The 21,424-nt window shown below is 45.7% G+C and overlaps 2 protein-coding genes across 6 annotated transcripts in view; one reads left to right on the forward strand and one right to left on the reverse strand.

Moving 5' to 3' along the window:
* Positions 1-11,987, reverse strand: part of LOC121648954 (GRAM domain-containing protein 2B) — a 37,439-nt gene extending 25,452 nt beyond the window's left edge. The window contains exons 1-2 of one of the 3 annotated variants that reach the window (XR_006012050.1): positions 4,363-4,522; positions 17-130 (exon numbers count right to left, since the gene is read on the reverse strand). Coding sequence is in view for 2 of the 3 variants with exons in the window: in XM_041999475.1 (XP_041855409.1) it covers positions 17-130; positions 4,363-4,439 (191 nt within the window). In the remaining variant the exon portion in view is untranslated. Of the gene's footprint in view, positions 1-16; positions 131-4,362; positions 4,524-11,834 lie in introns of those variants that run through there. The other 2 variants (XM_041999475.1, XM_041999476.1) reach the window with 2 other exon arrangements.
* Positions 11,988-16,144: 4,157 nt separating this feature from the next.
* The window catches only part of znf608 (zinc finger protein 608), a 77,404-nt gene continuing 72,124 nt past the window's right edge, over positions 16,145-21,424 (forward strand). For 2 of the 3 annotated variants that reach the window (XM_041999470.1, XM_041999471.1), the window contains exon 1: positions 16,147-17,115. In XM_041999470.1, coding sequence (XP_041855404.1) covers positions 16,252-17,115 — 864 coding nt within the window. In that variant the 5' untranslated portion in view covers positions 16,147-16,251. Of the gene's footprint in view, positions 17,116-21,424 lie in introns of all 3 variants that reach the window. The other variant, XM_041999472.1, reaches the window with a different exon arrangement.

The raw sequence follows: 21,424 nt of genomic DNA on the forward strand, positions 1-21,424 counted from the left end.
TGAACTAGCTGTTTACCTAACTAAGGCTGGTTTCCTCCTGAATGTTGGCTCCTGTTGGTCCTGATCGGGAGACTCCGCAGCCATCCTCCCATGTCTCTGATGATCCTCGGTCACATCATCTGCGTCAGAACTAAACAGAAGAATAACAGCAACGAGATCAGTCTGCAAAAATCACCCAACATACCGGAAACCAGCAGAACCAGAGGATAAACTAAGGCACGTAAACTCAGTTAAGAGATTTCAGAAATTTACCATTAGATATGTTTCATTGTTGCACTATTTCCAGTTTATTATTTTCTTTTAAATAAATCTTCCTGTAAGACACCAGATTTCTATTTGCATATAATTCATGTTCACTATGATTGGCTTGAGGTGTGGTACCTGAGTCATCTCCAGCCAATCAGATAATTTTTTAAAAGAATCATTCAAATGTTGTGCCACTAGACAGTGAATAATGCCAGCATCGTCATGTATGAAACATTTCTGAGTCCCAACCCAACAGAAAATCTGTTTTTCCCCGAATACAAGTCTTTATTTGGCCCTTTTATAAAATGTGAACAAATTAAAAATATTTTGCATGGAACATATTCCAGATTATAAATGCAGCTGAATGCTTCTGATCATAAATGTCTCTGTAAACTGTGTTTAGTTGCGTTTTCAGTCTGAACTTATTAACCAGTTACTAACCAGTTTACTTATTTCCATCATCCAGCCAGCACATTTCTGTTTAAACTTTATTTAAACATCTTTTCTCATTCAGATGGATGGATGATGGATGGATGGATGGATGGATGGATGGATGGATGTTGGATGGATGGATGGATGGATGGAAGGATGGATGGATGTTGGATGGATGGATGGATGTTGGATGGATGGATGGATGGATGGATGGATGGATGGATGGATGGATGTTGGATGGATGGATGGATGGATGGATGTTGGATGGATGGATGTTGGATGGATTGATGGATGGATGGATGGATGGACGGACGGACCGACGGACGGACGGGCGGATGGATGGATGGATGGATGATAGATGGATGGTTGGATGGATGGATGGATGGATGATGGATGGATGGATGGATGGATGGATGGATGGATGTTGGATGGATGGATGGATGGATGGATGGATGGATGGATGGATGGATGGAAGGATGGATGGATGGATGTTGGATGGATGGATGGATGTTGGATGGATGGATGATGGATGGATGGATGGATGTTGGATGGATGTTGGATGGATGGATGTTGGATGGATGGATGGATGGATGTTGGATGGATGGATGATGGATGGATGGATGGATGTTGGATGGATGGATGGATGGATGGATGTTGGATGGATGGATGATGGATGGATGGATGGATGGATGGATGGATGGATGGATGTTGGATGGATGGATGATGGATGGATGGATGGATGGATGGATGGATGTTGGATGGATGGATGATGGATGGATGGATGGATGGATGGATGTTGGATGGATGGATGGATGGATGGATGGATGTTGGATGGATGGATGGATGGATGGATGGATGGATGGATGATGGATGGATGGATGGTTGGATGGATGTTGGATGGATGGATGGATGGATGGATGGATGATGGATGGATGGATGGATGGATGGATGGATGTTGGATGGATGGATGATGGATGGATGGATGGATGGATGGATGGATGGATGTTGGATGGATGGATGGATGTTGGATGGATGGATGGATGATGGATGGATGGATGGATGGATGGATGGATGGATGTTGGATGGATGGATGGATGGATGGATGTTGGATGGATGGATGGATGGATGGATTGATGGATGGATGGATGGATGATGGATGGAGGGATGATGGATGGATGGATGGATGGATGGATGTATGGATGATGGATGGATGGATGGATGTTGGATGGATGGATGGATGATGGATGGATGGATGATGGATGGATGGATGGATGGATGGATGGATGGATGGATGGATGGATTGATGGATGGATGGATGGATGATGGATGGAGGGATGATGGATTGATGGATGGATGGATGGATGGATGGATGGATGGATGGATGGATGGATGATGGATGGATGATGGATGGATGGATGGATGGATGTTGGATGGATGGATGGATGGATGGATGGATGTTGGATGGATGGATGGATGGATGGATGGATGGATGGATGATGGATGGATGGATGGTTGGATGGATGTTGGATGGATGGATGGATGGATGGATGGATGGATGATGGATGGATGGATGGATGGATGGATGTTGGATGGATGGATGATGGATGGATGGATGGATGGATGGATGTTGGATGGATGGATGGATGTTGGATGGATGGATGGATGATGGATGGATGGATGGATGATGGATGGATGGATGGATGGATGGATGGATGGATGGATGGATTGATGGATGGATGGATGGATGATGGATGGAGGGATGATGGATTGATGGATGGATGGATGGATGATGGATGGATGGATGGATGGATGGATGGATGATGGATGGATGGATGGATGGATGGATGGATGGAGGGACGATACATATGGAATAATGTTGATAGGAAATGTAGTGATTTGCTTTATTCATTATAGTGATGAGTTCAGGGCCACTGCTTTGTGGTTTCCCCCATTTTATAAAATCTAACAACTGTTGGAAAATAAAATGATGCATTTCGTGATGTTTTGGGTCATTTAAGAAAAAATTGTCATTTTTTCTCTTCACCACTAAAATCCACCTGAGAGATCTGTGTGTAAAACGCTATTAGATAAAATAAAAACTGTATTCTACAGTTTGTGAAGAGACTTTCTTATAAAAAACTGTGTCATATGCACTGATAGCCAAATAACCTTCCTTTCCTTCCTTCCTTCCTTCCTTCCTTCCTTCCTTCTTTCCTTCCTTCCTTCCTTCCTTCCTTCCTTCCTTCCTTCCTTCCTTCTTTCCTTCCTTCTTTCCAAAATAACAGCCAGATTTAGAGGAAAAATTACTGTAAATGGACAGAAACGATACAGTTTAATGTTTTTTGAGTTTCAGATGAAACCTAAGACCAGTGGCACTAGAATCACAAAACCACACCATAGAAGTGGAGGATGAGAAGGTAAAATCTAAATGTGCCACCAACATTAAATATGTAAATCAATAAACATGAAATGATCCCAACCATAATAATAAAAAGATAAAAGAAGATGTGTGTGTTGTCTGAGCAGCTTTGTCTGGAAAACTTAAGTTTAAGGTTTTTTATTTATAGGGAACAATTAGTTCATATTGTAACAGAGTGGGACATATTACACGTAACTGTCATCTTAAGATTGTCACCGTGGTTACAGAATTAGTTCAGCTGAGATAAAAATATTCTGTTTCTGTTGTAGTGATATTTACAGAGTGTCATTGAATGCATCAGAACATCAATCAATCCATTGATTGCTGACACGTCTCATTTAAAGTCTCTGATTGGCTGGAAGTTAAGGGGACGGTTCTCTTCATGTTTTATAAAAGGGCCAAAATGTTTCTACGCAGTTTTAGTAACGGAAAAGAGTCGCTGTTGTTTTTAATGTAAAACTGAACACCGAACCACAGCAAATAAATCATCACCTTCAGATACACTGACAGATATTTTCATTTCATAAATTCTGCTCTTTAATTTTTACTTTTTTCATTTAAATGCAGCCAGAAACTAACTTTATTTCCAGTTTTCATCATGTTTTTTTACTTTGTTTGGACATCTTTACATTTAAATCCTGCTCCAACATCTTCCGTCTCCCTGTGAACCTGGTCAGTACCAAGGTTCTACCCCCCCATACTTCCATCGCATAATGGTATGATCCCAGCCCTCTTTGTATATGATTGGCAGCATAATTTATTCTCACCAAGCTGGATTTGAAGCTACGTTTGGTGGGTTTGCAGTGGTCCTTTTAGAGCCCTGCATGTATCTTTTATTACTGTATGAGGTCAGAATTGTTGCAGTGCAAAGGTTGTCCACCAGGGGGAAGAAGACAGGTTTGGAGCATAGTTTCTACCATGAAGTGATGCAGCAGTTCCCAGAAACTGTGCATTAATTTTGGAAAGTAAAAATAAATCTGTCCAAGCAGAGAGTAGTCTCTAAGGAATGTGTGCTGCCTGATCCTGAAATGTTAAAATACTGAAGCATTAATCAGCTTCAGGCTTGTTTGTTCAGACTTGGTGGTAATTTCTTCTGGTTCTGTTTGCACCTAAGCTTCTAGATCAGTTCAGTTTCAGGGATTCAGTAAATCTGGACCCAAAGACTCGTCAACAGCTTTTAAACTGAGAGCATCAGCCGTCCATCCAACCTAACTTTGCAGCTCTGCTATCACTGATGCTAACACACAAACAGATAAGAAACTCACTGATAGTCTCTTTCTTCTTGCCTTGCAGCTCCTCTGTTGGACTTTCTGGCATCCTCTTGAGACGTCTGTTGTGTCATCACATTCAGGATTTTACAGCCCGAACACCCGCCTGCCCGTCCTGGCTGCTGACATGAGAACTGAAAGGTAAACCGACCCTGCTGCTCCTTCACCTGCCGGTGGGAGTATCTACTGGCCCCTGGTCTCACATGTCACAGCCAATCAGACGACAGGACAGAGTGATGTGTGTATGTGTGTGTGTGTGTGTGTGTGTGTGTGTGTTTGTGTGTGTGTGTGTGAAACCTTTGGTCAACATTTAACACAGTTCTGTTTTGCTTCTTGGACCCACTGTGAATCTACTGAAACTGGGACAGGCCAGCATGCAGAAGTGTTCGGTGTCGGTGGGAATGTGGAGTTTTCCCAGAGCGACTCCATCTTCCTCAGATTACAGGAACAAAATATTTACTCTGCAGGGCTCCCAAACAGGGTGAAATCTGACCCTTCTTCCGTTGAAAACAGATCAGATATGATGTGACTTCATGTATTTAATTCCAACCTTAAAGATCCGTGCAGACTTCACATTTCCTGTCTGCACCAGAAATTCATCTTTGGTTCTTTCAGGAGGAACAAACACCATTTATGTCTAACAGTTTATTTAGAGCTGGATGCAGAAATCTTAGTTATTTTCTGTCAGTTTCTGCAGCAACGGGAGGGCTGCAACACATTAAACAGGAGTATCAGAGTGGATTACAATGCAACCAAATCTCCCTCACTCGCAATATTATAACAAATCTGTTAGCATCGCTGCAGGACTCATTTTTTTTTTTTTTTTTTTTTTTTTTTTTTTTAACCCTGTCCTGTCCAGCATCCTAACATACAGAACGGTGGTCTGTGTGCCATATTTTGCTTGACAGATTTGCTCTACCAAGGGAGACATGTTATATACATGGCTGCCCTTGATATTTTTATTATTTTTATTGTAATCTTATTTTCTTTAGTCTTATATGTCAGTGCCGAACCTGACAGGGAGATAGAGGAAGAGAGAGAGAGAGAGAAAAAAAAAAAGGGAGAAAAGGACAGGATTAAAATGTGGAAATAACAGTTGTCTATGCTGCCCAGAACATATCACAAAAAAAAACAACATAAACTACCACAGTACTACATGATACCGAAAGAAAGATAGAATGATGATAATATAAAAAATTACAATAGTCATCAAACGTACCTGCAGATGAACGTACCAACACACAAACATCAGCTACATCTAGTGAGAAGAGGATGGAGAGACGAGCACGTTTGTGAGCATGCACGTGTTAATATGCATGTGTGGCCATGCAACAAGGAGGAAATGTGTACCCGCAAGGGTGCCATGATCACGCCGCACCCCGAAGCATCAGCGGGGGACGGGGGGAGCCCGAGGCCCCAAAGGCCAAGCAGATCCACAGAGTACCAAGCCCGGGACAGCCAAAGCAGACAGAGCAGCGGCCCACCCGGACCAGAGCAGAGGGGTCCCCAGACCGGAACCCCCGGCGCGACGGGGCAGGGGCACCGGGCAGCCCAGGGCGATGGCGAGCAGGCCCAGCGGGCGCCGGGCGCTGCGGCGCGGGCCGCATGGAGGGCAGGCGCCCCACAGGCCCAAGGGCCACCCTTTCCCCCCAGCAAAGCCCCACCCAGGAACCCGACGGGGCCCGACCGCCCCAGGCAAAACCACCGTGGGCCACGCCAACCCAACACCAAGGCTAGGCACCCCAGGGACAAAAACATGTCCGCAGGTCCCCCCCCCCCAAAAAAAACAACAAAAAAACAAAAAAAAACCCTCTTTACCCCAACCCTTACCCATTCCCCCCCGCCCCCACCAGGGGCAGCCCAGGGAGTCCAGGGCCTGGTGGGCCCCAGACCCGACCCTCTCCACATACACACACCCACACAACCACATACATTCTCCCTGGGGTCTCACCAGCCCCCCGATGCGGCACCGAGGGCAGCCCCCAGGGCAGATGGCGCCCAGCAGCACCCCACACAGGACTCCAGGCAGGCACCGAACCTCCACCCCCCGCAGCCCCGAGTGCATCCCGGGACACGAGGGCGTAGGAAGACCCCGGCCCCCCTGCCCCCCAGCCTGAGTTGTGTGTGCATGAGTATGGGCTATTTATAATGCAATTAAAAACTGGAAGGAGCCATGAGATGGTGATGGGTCCCACTGCTGCCAGGCAGCAGGACCCCCTCAGGACTCCCTCAGTGTGTGTGAGTGTGTGTTATGTGTGTAGTGCAGTACTGTTAAATGTGGTAGTGTCTAACATGTAAATAAAATCGGGGGGAGAGAGGTCACAAAGGGAGGGGATGGAGGAAGGGCCACCTCGGTGGCTCCTTTCCGCCCACCAATAGCCCATGTGCCCCCGAGGCCCTAAATGTATATTAATGTCTAGGTTGTGATTAAAATCTAGTGGGGCGGGCAGTCACAGGGGTCCACCGGGGGATCCCCCAATGGGGACCCCCCCAGCCAAACCCACCACCTCCACCCGCCCCACAGTGCCCTATGTGTAGTGTGTGTGATGTGGGGTGGCGGGGGAGGAGAGGGGCTCGGGGAGGGGCACAACTGGGAGAGAGATCCCCGTCCCAGACACTTGTTCTCTGAGTGCAAGCATAATGCAGGACTCATTATGCTTGCACTCAGAGAACAAGTGTCCCGATCTTTCTACGTACCCTGTAGCCTCTACTGAGCTAACAGGCTAAAGGAAATGCTCATAACCAACCAGAAGATCCTGGATGGATTCTGCTCCTAAACCATTCAGGTCTTTGTAAACTAACAACAGGAAGCCAGTGTAAAGATCTGAGGACTGGAGTTCTAGGATCTACGTCCTTGGTCTTAGTGAGGACTGGAATTCTAGGATCTACGTCCCTGGTTTTAGTGAGGACAGGAGGTCTAGGATCTACATTCCTGGTCTTAGTGAGGACTGGAGTTCTAGGATCTACATTCCTGGTCTTAGTGAGGATTGGAGTTCTAGGACCTACGTTCCTGGTCTTAGTGAGGACTGGAGTTCTAGGATCTACCTTCCTGGTCTTAGTGAGGACTGGGGTTCTAGGATCTACTTCCCTGGTCTTAGTGATGACTGGAGTTCTAGGATGTAATTCCTGGTCTTAGTGAGGACTGGAGTTCTAGGATCTACGCCCTGGTCTTAGGGAGGACTGGAGTTCTAGGATCGACTTCCTGGTATTAGTGAGGACTGGGGTTCTAGGATCTACTTTCCTCGTCTTAGTGATGACTGTAGTACCAGGATCTACTTTCCTGGTCTTAGTGAGGACTGGAGTTCTAGGATCTACGTTACTGGTCTTAGTGAGGACTGGAGTTCTAGGATCTACGTCCTTGGTCTTAGTGAGGACAGGAGGTCTAGGATCTACGTCCCTGGTCTTAGTGAGGACAGGAGGTCTAGGATCTACGTCCTTGGTCTTAGTGAGGACAGGAGGTCTAGGATCTACGTCCCTGGTCTTAGTGAGGACTGGAGTTCTAGGATTTACTTTCCTGGTCTTAGTGAGGACTGGAGTTCTAGGATCTAATTCCTGGTCTTAGTGAGGACTGGAGTTCTAGGATCTACGTCCCTGGTCTTAGTGAGGACTGGAGTTCTAGGATCTACATTCCTGGTCTTAGTGAAGATTGGAGTTCTAGGATCTATGTTCCTGGTCTTAGTGAGGACTGGGGTTCTAGGATCTACTTTCCTCGTCTTAGTGATGACTGTAGTACCAGGATCTACTTTCCTGGTCTTAGTGAGGACTGGAGTTCTAGGATCTACGTTATTGGTCTTAGTGAGGACTGCAGTTCTAGGATCTACGTCCTTGGTCTTAGTGAGGACAGGAGGTCTAGGATCTACGTCCCTGGTCTTAGTGAGGACAGGAGGTCTAGGATTTACTTTCCTGGTCTTAGTGAGGATTGGAGTTCTAGGATCTATGTTCCTGGTCTTAGTGAGGACTGGAGTTCTAGGATCTACTTTCCTCGTCTTAGTGATGACTGTAGTACCAGGATCTACTTTCCTGGTCTTAGTGAGGACTGGAGTTCTAGGATCTACGTTATTGGTCTTAGTGAGGACTGGAGTTCTAGGATCTACGTCCTTGGTCTTAGTGAGGACAGGAGGTCTAGGATCTACGTCCCTGGTCTTAGTGAGGACAGGAGGTCTAGGATCTACGTCCTTGGTCTTAGTGAGGACAGGAGGTCTAGGATCTACGTCCCTGGTCTTAGTGAGGACTGGAGTTCTAGGATTTACTTTCCTGGTCTTAGTGAGGACTGGAGTTCTAGGATCTAATTCCTGGTCTTAGTGAGGACTGGAGTTCTAGGATCTACGTCCCTGGTCTTAGTGAGGACTGGAGTTCTAGGATCTACATTCCTGGTCTTAGTGAGGATTGGAGTTCTAGGATCTATGTTCCTGGTCTTAGTGAGGACTGGAGTTCTAGGATCTACCTTCCTGGTCTTAGGGAGGACTGGAGTTCTAGGATCTACTTTCCTGGTCTTAGTGATGACTGGAGTTCTAGGATGTAATTCCTGGTCTTAGTGAGGACTGGAGTTCTAGGATCTACGTCCCTGGTCTTAGTGAGGACTGGAGTTCTAGGATCGACTTCCTGGTATTAGTGAGGACTGGGGTTCTAGGATCTACTTTCCTGGTCTTAGTGATGACTGGAGTACCAGGATCTACTTTCCTGGTCTTAGTGAGGACTGGAGTTCTAGGATCTACGTTACTGGTCTTAGTGAGGACTGGAGTTCTAGGATCTACGTCCCTGGTCTTAGTGAGGACTGGAGTTCTAGGATCGACTTCCTGGTATTAGTGAGGACTGGGGTTCTAGGATCTACTTTCCTGGTCTTAGTGATGACTGGAGTACCAGGATCTACTTTCCTGGTCTTAGTGAGGACTGGAGTTCTAGGATCTACGTTACTGGTCTTAGTGAGGACTGGAGTTCTAGGATCTACATTCCTGGTCTTAGTGAGGACTGGAGTTCTAGGATCTAGTGAGGACTGGAGTTCTAGGATCCACATTCCTGGTCTTAGTGATGACAGGAGGTCTAGGATCTACGTCCCTGGTCTTAGTGAGGACTGGATTTCTAGGATCTACTTTCCTGGTCTTAGTGAGGACTGGAGTTCTGGATCTAATTCCTGGTCTTAGTGAGGACTGGAGTTCTAGGATCTATGTCCCTGGTCTTAGTGAGGACTGGAGTTCTAGGATCTACCTTCCTGGTCTTAGTGAGGACTGGGGTTCCAGGATCTACTTTCCTGGTCTTAGTGAGGACTGGAGTTCTAGGATCTACTTTCCTGGTCTTAGTGAGGACTGGAGTTCTAGGATCTACTTTCCTGGTCTTAGTGAGGACTGGGGTTCTAGGATCTACTTTCCTGGTCTTAGTGAGGACTGGGGTTCTAGGATCTACTTTCCTGGTCTTAGTGAGGACTGGGGTTCTAGGATCTACTTTCCTGGTCTTAGTGAGGACTGGGGTTCTAGGATCTACTTTCTGGACTGCTCCCAGGTCTGAGTCCAGGACTGCTCCCAGGTCTGAGTCCAGGACTGCTCCCCGGTCTGAGTCCAGGACTACTCCCAGGTTTCGGGCTTGGTTGTTAGTTTTGAACTTTGCTGTTTAAAGCTGAGAACTGACTTTTAATTTTTCTTCCTCTGGCTCCAACAACTATTATTTCAGTTTAGTCTTCATGTAACTGAAGGAAGTTCTGGCCCATCTGATCTTTAATCTGATCCATGCAGGTGATCAGAGTCTGAATCGGACTGTAGTCTCCTGGTGAGATGGTTATGTAGATGTGTGTGTCATCAGCATAACTGTGGTAACATGTTTAGTTGTTTCCATAATGTGAGTGAGTGGCAGCATGTAGATGTTGAACAGCAGTGGCTCCAGGATGGAGCCTTGGGGAACTCCACAGGTTATTTTGGTTTGCTCAGATTTATATTTACTTAAAGACACAAAGTAGTCCCTGTCTTTTAAACAGGACTCAAACCAGTTAACTGCAGAGCCAGAAAGTCTGACCCAGTTTTCCAGCCGGTCTAGTGAGATGTTCTGGTGGACTGTGTCAAAAGCAGCACTGAGATCCAGCAGTACCAGGACTGAAATGTTTCCGTTATCTGTGCCCAGGCGGATGTCATTAAAAACCTGAACTAGAGCATCTCAGTACTGTGGTGTGGCTGAAAACCTGACTGGTCGACATCAGAACATTTATTTAGTGTCAGGAAGTTGTGTAGCTGCTGGAAGACAGCTTTTTCTAAAAACCTGACTAAGAAAGGGGAGGTTTGATATCGGTCTGCAGCTGCTCATGAGGGACGAGTCTAGGTTTTTCTTTTTCAGTAGCGGCTTGATGACGGTTGTTTTTAGGGTCTGAGGGAAGACGCCTTAAAGCAGAGACGTGTTTACAACCTGGAAGATATGTAAGGCCATGCATCCTGAAACATTCTTAAAAACCAGGTTGGCAGGACGTCAAGACAGCTGTAAGTTAAAGCTGCACACACACACACACACACACATACATTTGTTTAGCATTTTTAATGAACCAGAATTTTTCACTTTGGGACCTGGTATCAAGAGTTTTCAGTCTCCAAAAAGCTGTTTTCGTGTGAACGAAAGACCCGAATGATGAAGAACATAAGTGTGCACACCTCTGCTGGTCTAGTTTTAATAAACACCCAGGGTAATCCTCGGGGAACCCAAGCGTGTTTGGTGAACCCTTTTTGAGGGTCTGGGACCCCAGGTTGGGAACTACTGTGTCCAGATCTCTGCAGTTCACAGACCTTCCACCAGTGGTGATGTCATTTGTCTGTTATCATGTGTGACTGCACATGGTTCCCCTGAAGTCCAGGCCTGGATTCTCACACAGCTTTAATCTATAAATAAAAGCAGCTGATTCCAGGTTTGTGTACTTTGACTCCAGCTGGAATCAAACCTGCCACATCAAACTCCGTCCACTGCCTGATGATGACAGCAGTCTAATTACTGGATTTCAGACTACTGACGCTGCTTAACGTGCAGCTTTAACTTGTAGAATAAACTAACAGCAGAAAAAAACCAAAGTGAAAAGTTGTGCGTTTGTCATCATCTGTGAGATTTCTCTAATATTTGTCATGTCTTGTTTGTTTACTGACCTACAAACCGACTTTTGTCCCTTTAGTGATTGAACATGCAGATAAACTGAGGCACACTTTGCTTCTCTCAGTCTTTCATGTGATTGCAGGTTCCCTTTATTTCCAGCATGATTTCACACCATATTATTATACGTATTATATTATATAGTATAATATATAATAACATATGTTACCGAGTGGTAGACCTGGAATCCTGCTTATACATTATTATATATATTTTATATATGTTGTATATTTCACAAACTATATTTCACACCGTTAGTTTGATTCATTGACCAAAAGGTAATAAATCTAATCAATGCTCCAAACACATCATTAATTCAGTAAAAGAATCTGCTTGTGTTCGGATGATGCAGGTACCTTGTTAATACTGTTGGACGGTTTCATTCTGAAATAAAGGTGAAATGTTGGCTCCCTGGGAATTAATGAACTAGGACTGCGATGGACCGGGATAGATTCCAGCTTCGCCTGCGACCCTGAACTGGAATAAACGGAGCAGAAAATGGGAGAACTGGGAAGTGTTTTGTGGAACATGCTGCTCAGACTGAATCACCCCTGCAGACTGAGGTGTGCAAACAGACCCTTTGAAACACAAACAGAAACTGTATGAACTGCAGATTTTCCAGCCACAAACATGAAATGTAACAACACTTTCACAACAGCTCTGCTCCTCAGACCACTTCATTAACCCTTTAGGTGCCAGAGATTTTCTCAAGCTCAGGTCCTCTACCAGAGTCCTGTGAGCTTGAGGGTCCTCCAGTATCTTAGCTGTTCCTAGGACTGCTCTCTTCTGGATGGAGATGTCTGATGGTTCTCCAGGTATCTGGTGGAGCCTCTTCTCCAGTGTGGGGGACATGGCCCCCGGTACCAGGACTGAAATGTTCCTGCTATCTGTGCTCAGGCGGATGTCCTTAAAGACCTGAACTAGAGCATCTCAGTGCTGTGGTTTAACCGGAAACCTGACTGGTCGACATCAGAACAGTTATTTAGTGTCAGGAAGTTGTGTAGCTGCTGGAAGACAGCTTTTTCTGGAAGCTGACTAAGAAAGGGGAGGTTTGATATCAGCCTGGAGCTGCTCATTAGGGACAAGTCCAGGTTTTTCTTTTTCAGTAGAGGCTTGATGACGGCTGTTTTTAGGGTCTGAGGGAAGACGCCTGAAAGCAGAGACGTGTTTACAACCTGGAAGAAATCTAAGGCCATGCATCCTGAAACATTCTTAAAAACCCGGCTGGCAGGGTGTCAAACAGCAAGTGGTGGTTTTCAGATGGACAATGATCTCATCCAGGTTTTTAGGACTGACTGGAGAAAAGTGTGTCCTGGTGTTCATGTCTCTGAGTGGACACAGGGACATATGTCCTCCCCTGGCATGGAAGCACTGACTGACTGCCTGGTTTTCTGGATGTAATCAGTAAAGAAAGATGCTGTCATGGTTGTGCTCTGTGTGTGTCTGAGTTTGCAGGTAGGGTGGAGCAGGTTGCCACGGGGACTCAGGGCGGAGTCTGGAGCTTCAATTGACACCACCTGCAGCTCATCATCCGGCTTGTTATCCTGCTCAACTCCCTGCTATTTAGGGACAAGCAGGAGCTCCAGTCTTCGCCAGATTGTCTCTCTTTACTGCGTGGTAATCAGGCCAGTCTTGGTGATTTACTCGTACCGCTTTGCATTTAAACCTGACCTTGTTTCTCTACTCCTCAGCACCTTGTTATTCACACCTTGGAACTGACTAGCAGCTATGGACCAGGACTTCTCTTTCCACCAGCTCACCACCTAAAGTTTGTGCCTGCCTGCCACCTAACTCTCTCACCGCAACTGGTGATACTTCCCTGGCTTTACCCCTCCACCATCATACCACCACTGGATCCTAGTAAGCCGCTGATTTTGCTGTCATTTCCTACACCTCATCAGATCATCACTAACTCTCTGTCCTCTCATAGGAAGAGCTTCCTGGACCTGGACCAAGCTTCTCACATTAATTATAAATAAACACTTTTCATTTCCTCCCTTGACTCTGGAAGGTTCTGCATTTGGGTCCTCCTTCCATGCTACGGTCTCCAACCGTGTCAGTTGCAAACTCATTCCAGGCCCGGTTGGATAGAAGTTCTGGGTTACTGACCCAGGAGGATCAGTTAGCCTGTCAACAGTAACGAACAAGGCTCGAGCTTTGTTGCTGTTCTTAGCAATGATGTCAGATAGAAAGATGGTCTGAATTTCTCAGCTCCAGATTAGATCTTTACAGATCTCATAGTGAACCTGCAGCTTTGTTTTCCACCACCTGCGTTCAGCTTTTCCACATTCTGGTTTTCCAGCTTTTACCAGCGTGGCTTTTTTCCATGGAGCTCTCTTTTTGGCAGCGATCACTTCCACCACGGTCGGAGCAACGACATCAGTAATGCTGTAATTTTACCACTGAAATGATCCACAAGCTCATCAGCTGAAGGCCGGGGGAGGGGTGATGGAGAGAAAGCTGGTTCAGTGGGATTTTCACCAGTGTACCGGTTCTTGTTACCCACTGTTTGGGCTGTTTTGTTGACAATAACAGCATCTCAAAGAAAACCCAGGAATGATCAGACAGAGCAGCATCCTTCACCACAACCTGAAAACATTCAGACCTTTTAGAGACGACCAGATCCAGACAGGGTCCTCTGGTCCAAATGCTGAGTTAGACCAAAGTTACCAGGAACACTGTTCTCTGGTCCCTCCGTTCTCCGGGTTCTCAGCATGAATGTTGGAACCACCAACGACAAAGACACCGTCAGTGGACAGATTACTGACAGCAGTTCACACCGTCATCAGAAACGCTGCTCGGTGTTTAGGTGGTCTGTATATGTCAAGGACCTCCACACGAGAGGGGAGGTCATCTGGAGAGACAAAGTTTTTCTAAGATACCTGCTGGTTGGAGGGAGTCATTAAAGCAAACAGCCCCTCCTCCACCTTTCTGATGTGATCTAGCTCCACCCACAGAGCTGAAGTCTGGAGGGGTCGCTTCATTTTCTCTGTCTGACCAGCTTTCTGGTAAAAACTAGACATTAACTTTGCGCTTTGTAATAAAATCATTGGTTAAAATGTTTTTCCAGCCAAAACTCTGACATTTAGCAAAGCTAGCTTCAGCGTGCTAAAACATTACCTGTCCAGGTGTTGTTCTGGCCAGGCTGATGAGGAATGAACATGAGATGCGATCTATTTATAGAATGTATTGGTGAATCTTGCTGGGGTATGGGGTCAGTTTGGTTTCCATACTGACCAGCTCCTTCATCTAGGAGGTGAAGTCCAGCAGAGGTGGGGAGGATGGGGAGAGGGTGGGTGACCTGGGTGGTGTATGATGAGATAAAAGGGGGTGGGTGCTTTTTTTTTTTTTATCAGGGTTTCCTCTAGACTCTGATAACCTCAGCATCCTTTTAAAATCTCTTTCCTTGAGCTCCTCCCACCTGGGGAACGCTAGCCCCATGCTTGCCTTTTTGAACGTCGGGTCTCGCTGCCTTTCAGATGGTGAAACGGCTCCGTGCTGCTGCTGCATATGCAGGGATTTTTGTAAACAACAGTTGGTCAGATTTTCCAGCTTGCTGGGGTAGTAAGACTCTTGTTTATCGTCTGCTGCTGCATCTCACTGCTGGCTTGCAGGGAAAATGTGTAGTTGGTGCTATTTGTCCCTTGTCGGCGGCTGTAGTTTCAAGATGGCAGACTGTCATGGCGCTGCTCTTCCAGCTTACCCGTCATATGTATGAACAAATCTAAAATTCTTCTGAAGTCATAATACACCTATGATAACACAAATATTAAAGCAGACATCGATTTTGGTTTGTAAACGTCTGAAAATGTTACACAATGTCCCTTTAAAAGAACAACAGAAGAAGAAAATCAGGTAAATAAAGGCCAAAGTCTGAACATTATCACACTTTAAATTCACAAATTTCTCCATGTTTTCCTGACACACTTCTATTTTAAATCTGGTTCCAGTTCTGTGTACCTGGTCTGCACCACTACTCCCGTCTTCTAAGAAAGGAATTGGTTCTTCTTGTTCACTACAAAGACTCGACTCGTTCTGGAACAACTCATCACTGAGCTCTGTGAGAGCGAAGCAGCGAAAGCATCGACTCTCAGACGCGCCTTCTGCACAACTTCAGTGTACTTTGTTTTCACTCTATAATGTCAAGTATTATGTGATTATAAAGTTACTTTGGGATGAATCCAATATTTTAAGTTGAATTTCCCTGAAATTGATTCAGACTGGTTCAGATTCTTTACTTGAAAGAAACTAAATAATTTAAATCTTAAAACCGTTGAGCTGAACAAACATAAACTTTATTAAATTACTTGTTAAAACAATGAATTTAAGTTGGTAAAACGTTTCGAACAGGAGGATCCTGCGGACCTCACTTCCCTCTGCTGGTTTGTCTGAGTTAAATGTGCATTTTGTTCTGTGGATCTGAATTTTTTTCCACCTGAGCTGATGTCTCCTCCCCACGCAAACAGCGCCCCCCTGTGGCCACAGTGAGCTCCATTTCCTGACAGAAATGTCTTTAAGGAATCCTCCTGCAGCCAGAATTTTACAAGATAAATGTCACTTTTTAAACATGCTTTCTTTTCACTGAATCACCCAGAATATTTATTTATACTTTCATATAAATGTCTGATTATCTGTCTGGTTTTAAAGGGCTGAAACGGAGCTCTGTCACAGCTGTCACTCAGCCCGGTGTGGTTCTGATCCAGCAGCCTATCACCGGTGTGTGTGCGCGTGCCACACTGCGGCTGGCTCGCGCTCTCTCTGACAATGACTTGAATGCTGATTAATGTCGAGGCCAACAAAAGGAGACGAGGAAAGGAGGAGATGAACCGTTTCCTGGGAGCTGAGGAGAATGGAGGGCTGCTGACGGACTGCAGGGAGCTGTCACCCAACCACACCGCCTCCTCCTCTTCCTCCTCCTCTTCCCCAACCTCCATCACCTCCTCCTCATCATCCTCCAGCCGCGATCGCTTAGCCGACAGACACGCGGCCCTGTCCTCGCTCCAGACCCGGGGACCTGGCGGCGGCGGCGGGTCGGAGCAGAGGAGATCCGCGCTGAAACGCGGCAGAGCCGGGAAGGAGGTCCGAGAGGAACCGGAGGGGCGGGCGGCCACCGCCGCCGTGAGGGCCGGCAGGGAGGTGTGTTTGGGGGCCGGAAAGCAGCAGCAGGCTCAAGGACGCAGCGTCGGAGGAGGAGAAGGTCTGGAGATGATTTCTGCAACCAACAGCAGCATCCCTGACGCGGCCGCGGCCTCTCCGTCTGCTCCGGGCGCCAAAGGCAAGGAGGAGAGGAAGGGGAAGAATGTGATCCGGGGCTGGAAGAGGGAGAGAGACAGGGAGAGGGACGCCGCCGCTCCTCCTGCCCGGACCAGGAAGGAGAAGCCCGGCGATGGCTCGTCTCCTCCTCCCTCCGTCTTCCTCTCGTCGTCCGTCCTGCCGGAGCATCATCTGTGCCGCGACGGGCCCGGACTGTGCCGCTGCGCCGCGCCGGAGTCCCGGATAACCGGAGACAACGCCGGTGCTAATAACGTCAACAACAACAAAACGGCGCTGGATGGTGGCGCTAAAAGCGGCGCTATTGTTGTCAGGCGGCAGCATGACGACACACCGGCCGCAAAGAAACACAGAGGAGCCGAGAAGGTAAGAAGATGCTTAAATCTGAGGAAAGAAAGGCAGCAGACATCACACCTGCAGCGCGTCAGGATGCATCCTCTAAAAACAAAGAGGTGACATGATGCTGCAGGTGTGCAGGCCACAAAGAGGCAGCGGGAATGTTGGGATGGATGGATGGATGAAAAGAGGGATGGATGGAGGGATGAGCGCGAGTCTGACACATGATTTCAGTTTCCTTTTGTTGCCCATGGTGTCGTTGTGTTGATGTTCTCCTCGCTGCTGAGATGAGTTTTTATGGTCTTTTTTCCTTTTAAAGGGAAATAAAGAGAGGAAGAGGAGGAGGAAAGAGGTGTCCTCCATCTTCAGCCTCTTCCTCCTGCTTTTCAGAGTGCAGCATGTTTCAGCCCGAGATCAGAGGGAAAAGTCTGCTTATGTGCAGCTGCAAGTCTTTTTGTTGCAGAGGCTTTGTTTCCATCAGGGGTGAAGATTTCTGATTCAGAAAGAGTCTGTGGAGGGGTCAGCCTGACCGGTGGCAGCGCTGCCTTCAGAGGACCACTCTGCTCCAGGTTTTAGTCTTTGAAGGCATCAGCATGGATGTTGAGCATTTTTTGGGTTAAAATAAGTCATGCAGCGGAGAAAATGGAGGAAGATGGAAGAACATGGAGGGATGGGAGGAGGTGTGTGATAGAGGAACTGGATGTGACAGCAGAGGACGGGGTTTGAAGAGTCGGACAGCAGACAGGTGCTGGATGACGGGGAACGCCGGCCTCCCCGAGCTGCCTCGTTTGTTTGTTTGTTGATCTGAAGGATTCCTGTTCAGTGGTGAAACACATCCTGAGATTCGCTGTCATCTGGAATCTGAGCTCCGCTCAGTCAAGAAGCATCTCTGAGTGGCTTTCAGAGGGAAAACTCCTTCTCTTTTACATGAAAATGGAAGTATTTCAGCTTCTCTGGACCTAACTCGGTGCTGATGTGAGGAAACGAAGAGTCAAACCTTCTGGCTGATAAAGACGGACACGTTTCCACCTTCGTGTTTATTCATGCTTACGTGTTTCAGTGTGAGAAGCTCGTGATTGTTTACTTGTGGCAGCAGCTTCTTCTTACATCTGAACTTTTTCCTTTCCTTCAGCTGATGAAAGATCATCTCCATGGCAACAATGTTCATCAGAGCTTCATAAACTGTAGTTCCACGTCTCAGATTAAACACACAGGAAGGTCTCAGTTTAGGGACGTCACATTCTAGATGTTATTGGTATGATAAAGAAGCTTTAGTTACACTCCTTCTAGGTCTTTAGGTTTTATTTATTTCCATCTTTTGACAACTTAAAAGAATCTAGAAACCAAGTAAATTCCATCTAAATCTCCTCTGCTGTGCAGAATAAATAGGGTTTATTTTCTGGGTCCAACTTCCTCCAAACATGAACCCCAACAACAGAAACACAAGCTGCTTTTCACCCCCTCTTCTTTCAATCAATCCCTGAATCTGAGCTGGTCATTTATTATTCTTTGTGTTAGACATAAATTGAGACGTTTTAAAGTCGACCAAGTCCTTCAGTTTCAAAGCGTTCAGGTGAATAAAAAGCTGGTTTGTGTGCTCTCTATGGGCCGCTCTATGAACGACTCTGATCGCTCTTTTTGAACATACAGACCGGTTTAGATTGGTTTTATATGAATGACCCCACTAAGCCACAGGACATGTAGGGGAGAACCAGAGAACAATACAAAAGATATGAATTCTTTTCATTTAAAAACACTTTGACTTTAGAAATAATTGCTAGTTATTTACAGATCTGTGCTTTAGGTTTACATCAGATTTCAAGTTTATTTTGTATAATTATTCCAAGAAATTTGACTTCATTCATTCATTCTACATTAGTGTTGTTTAGTTTTTTATTTTCTGTCATGTTGACGGCACGATTTCCAAAGATTTAAAATTTAGTTTTGTTTAAATTCAAAGTTAATTTATTTAAATCAAACCATTTTTTTAGCTCTTTTCTGACTGAATCTGTCAATGTTTCTAAGTTCTGACCCCAGCAAAGTTTGTTAGTCTCATCAGCAAATAAGACTAAATGTAATTTTCTTTAAATAAACATGTCATTTATATACAAAATAATCAACAGAGGACCCGACGCTGCCCCCTGTGGGACACCGCAGGTCACTGCTAGCAGCTGGGAACCAGTACCGTTAACGTGGACATACTGGGACCTGTTCTCCAAGCAGCTCCTGATCCAAGAAAGTTCTACACCTCTAATTCCATATCTGTACATTTTTTTTAATAATAATTCATGATTCACGGTATCAAAAGCTTTGGTTAAATCTAGAAATACACCAGTAGCGTTTTGTTTGTTTGCTCCTGCTTTGGAAACAAGATCCACTGACGCTGAGGGAGAGGTGCCGGTGGGTCGGAAGCCATGTTGTTGTTCCCACAGTACGTTACGGAATTCTGGTCTTTATGGAATAACTTCTCTAATATCTCAGAAAACTGTGACAAAATGGAAATAGGTCTGTAATTAGTAGATTCCTGTGTATCGTCAGCCTTGTGAAGAGGAACTACTTTAGCGATCTTCATCCCTTCTGGAAACACACCTGACTCCAGGGACATAACACACACAACACACACACACAACACACGTTCCAGTCAGCTGATTTTTATCTGCATTTTCTTACAACAGTAAATATTTCATTTTCATCGGTGGCTTGAATAAATATAGTTTTATCAGAATTGGGGATTTTATTTAGAGCATCTTCAGCTTGACAGGAGGTCATTTTTTTTAAATTAGTAAAATAATCATTAAACTGATTTTCTGTTTCTTTGGTTGATTAATCATTTGATTTTTGTTAAAAACTGAGTTGGAACTTCAACAGTTTGATTTACCTTTTTGATTAATTCATTTAATACATTCCAAGTGTTTTTAATATTACTTCTATTTTTTTCAAAAGCAGTACTAAAAGAATTCATTTTACTTGATTTAATAAAACTTTATTCGTAAATGTTTTACAAACACACTCCGTCTCTTTTGTCCTTTTTCAGGAAATCTCTGTACAGTTTTTCTTTTTCTGTGTGAATCCTCTTTGTTATTCAAGGCTTTTCTGCAGATTTGTTATTTGTTATAAACAAGAGGACAGTGTTTTTCATAGAGTGGGAAAATGTTCAGGAATGTTTCATAAGCCATATTTATTCCATCCACATGAACATCGTCCCAGTTTTGTTCCATTAATTCTCTTTTAAATGCACGAGCAGCCTCATGTTTCACCCCACCAGGAGGATTTCATCCTTTAGTTTGGAGGGAAAACTTCCCCATGAAAACACGGAAGCAGTAACACGCGTGTTGTTTACCTTCCTGATTTGATCACATGGTTCACACGTGGAACAGAAGAGCCGGGACGGCAGAGTTTAACACCATTCAGTCGCCAGCGAGCAGCTGATTTCCAGAGTTTAAAGCTGCTGCTGATGTTGAGCTTTGGTCCCTCGTCGGCATGGTGACATGGTGAAAGTACAACACAGCACAATGAAACACAAACTACAACAAGCGCGAAGATAAAGAGCGTCTTTGTTTTTCATTCATCACGGTGTTTAATACTGCGACTAATTGTGAAATCAAGTGATGGTGACATCTCTGATCAGTCTGCTGCCAGTTAGCAGCAGAGAAATGAAGGAACGTCGGGATGGAAGAGTTTCTGGATGTACTCTGTCTTTTAGGAAATGTCCAACAGAAGACACGTCTGGGTCTACTCTGGTTCCCCAGCTCAGGGCTTCTCATTTTTCTGTGATTGTGGCCTCTGCTTACTGTCCGAATGTTGCCAGTATGGTGCAGTTTTAGGGCCAAAGTAAAGGCATCTGGTGGAGGCTGCCGGGGTTTTATCCATCCTGAACCAGCTACCGGTCTGATCCAAATGCTCAGCGTTCCATCATCCACAAACGGCAACTGTTAGAGATGGAAGCGATACAACATGCTAATGCTACGGCAAGGGGGAGCCAGGACGGGAGGTCAGAAGGGGGAGTTAACATCAACCCCCCCGCCAGACACTGGGTACCAAGCCCCAGTGGTGGATGAGATGAATGAGACCAACGTCCCTGAGGGATAAGATCAGGGCTAAGATGAGAGCCTGTTAACCCCAACACAGATGCCAAAATCAAAGCAATTCAGAAGGAAGGTAGTCTCCTGTCAGACCTCCAGAGGGGTTCAACCACTAAAGAGGTCCCCAAGAGGTGCAGCCAGATGCCCAGACCTGAGCCTGGAAACTACCAAACAAAGACTCCAAGCACTGGCTGCACGACTGAGGAGATACACAAGAGACATAAAGTGTCCTCCCAGTGGCAGGTAATACCACGCTA

The sequence above is a fragment of the Melanotaenia boesemani genome, chromosome 11, assembly GCF_017639745.1.
Source record: "Melanotaenia boesemani isolate fMelBoe1 chromosome 11, fMelBoe1.pri, whole genome shotgun sequence".
NCBI classification, from domain to species: Eukaryota; Metazoa; Chordata; class Actinopteri; order Atheriniformes; family Melanotaeniidae; genus Melanotaenia; species Melanotaenia boesemani.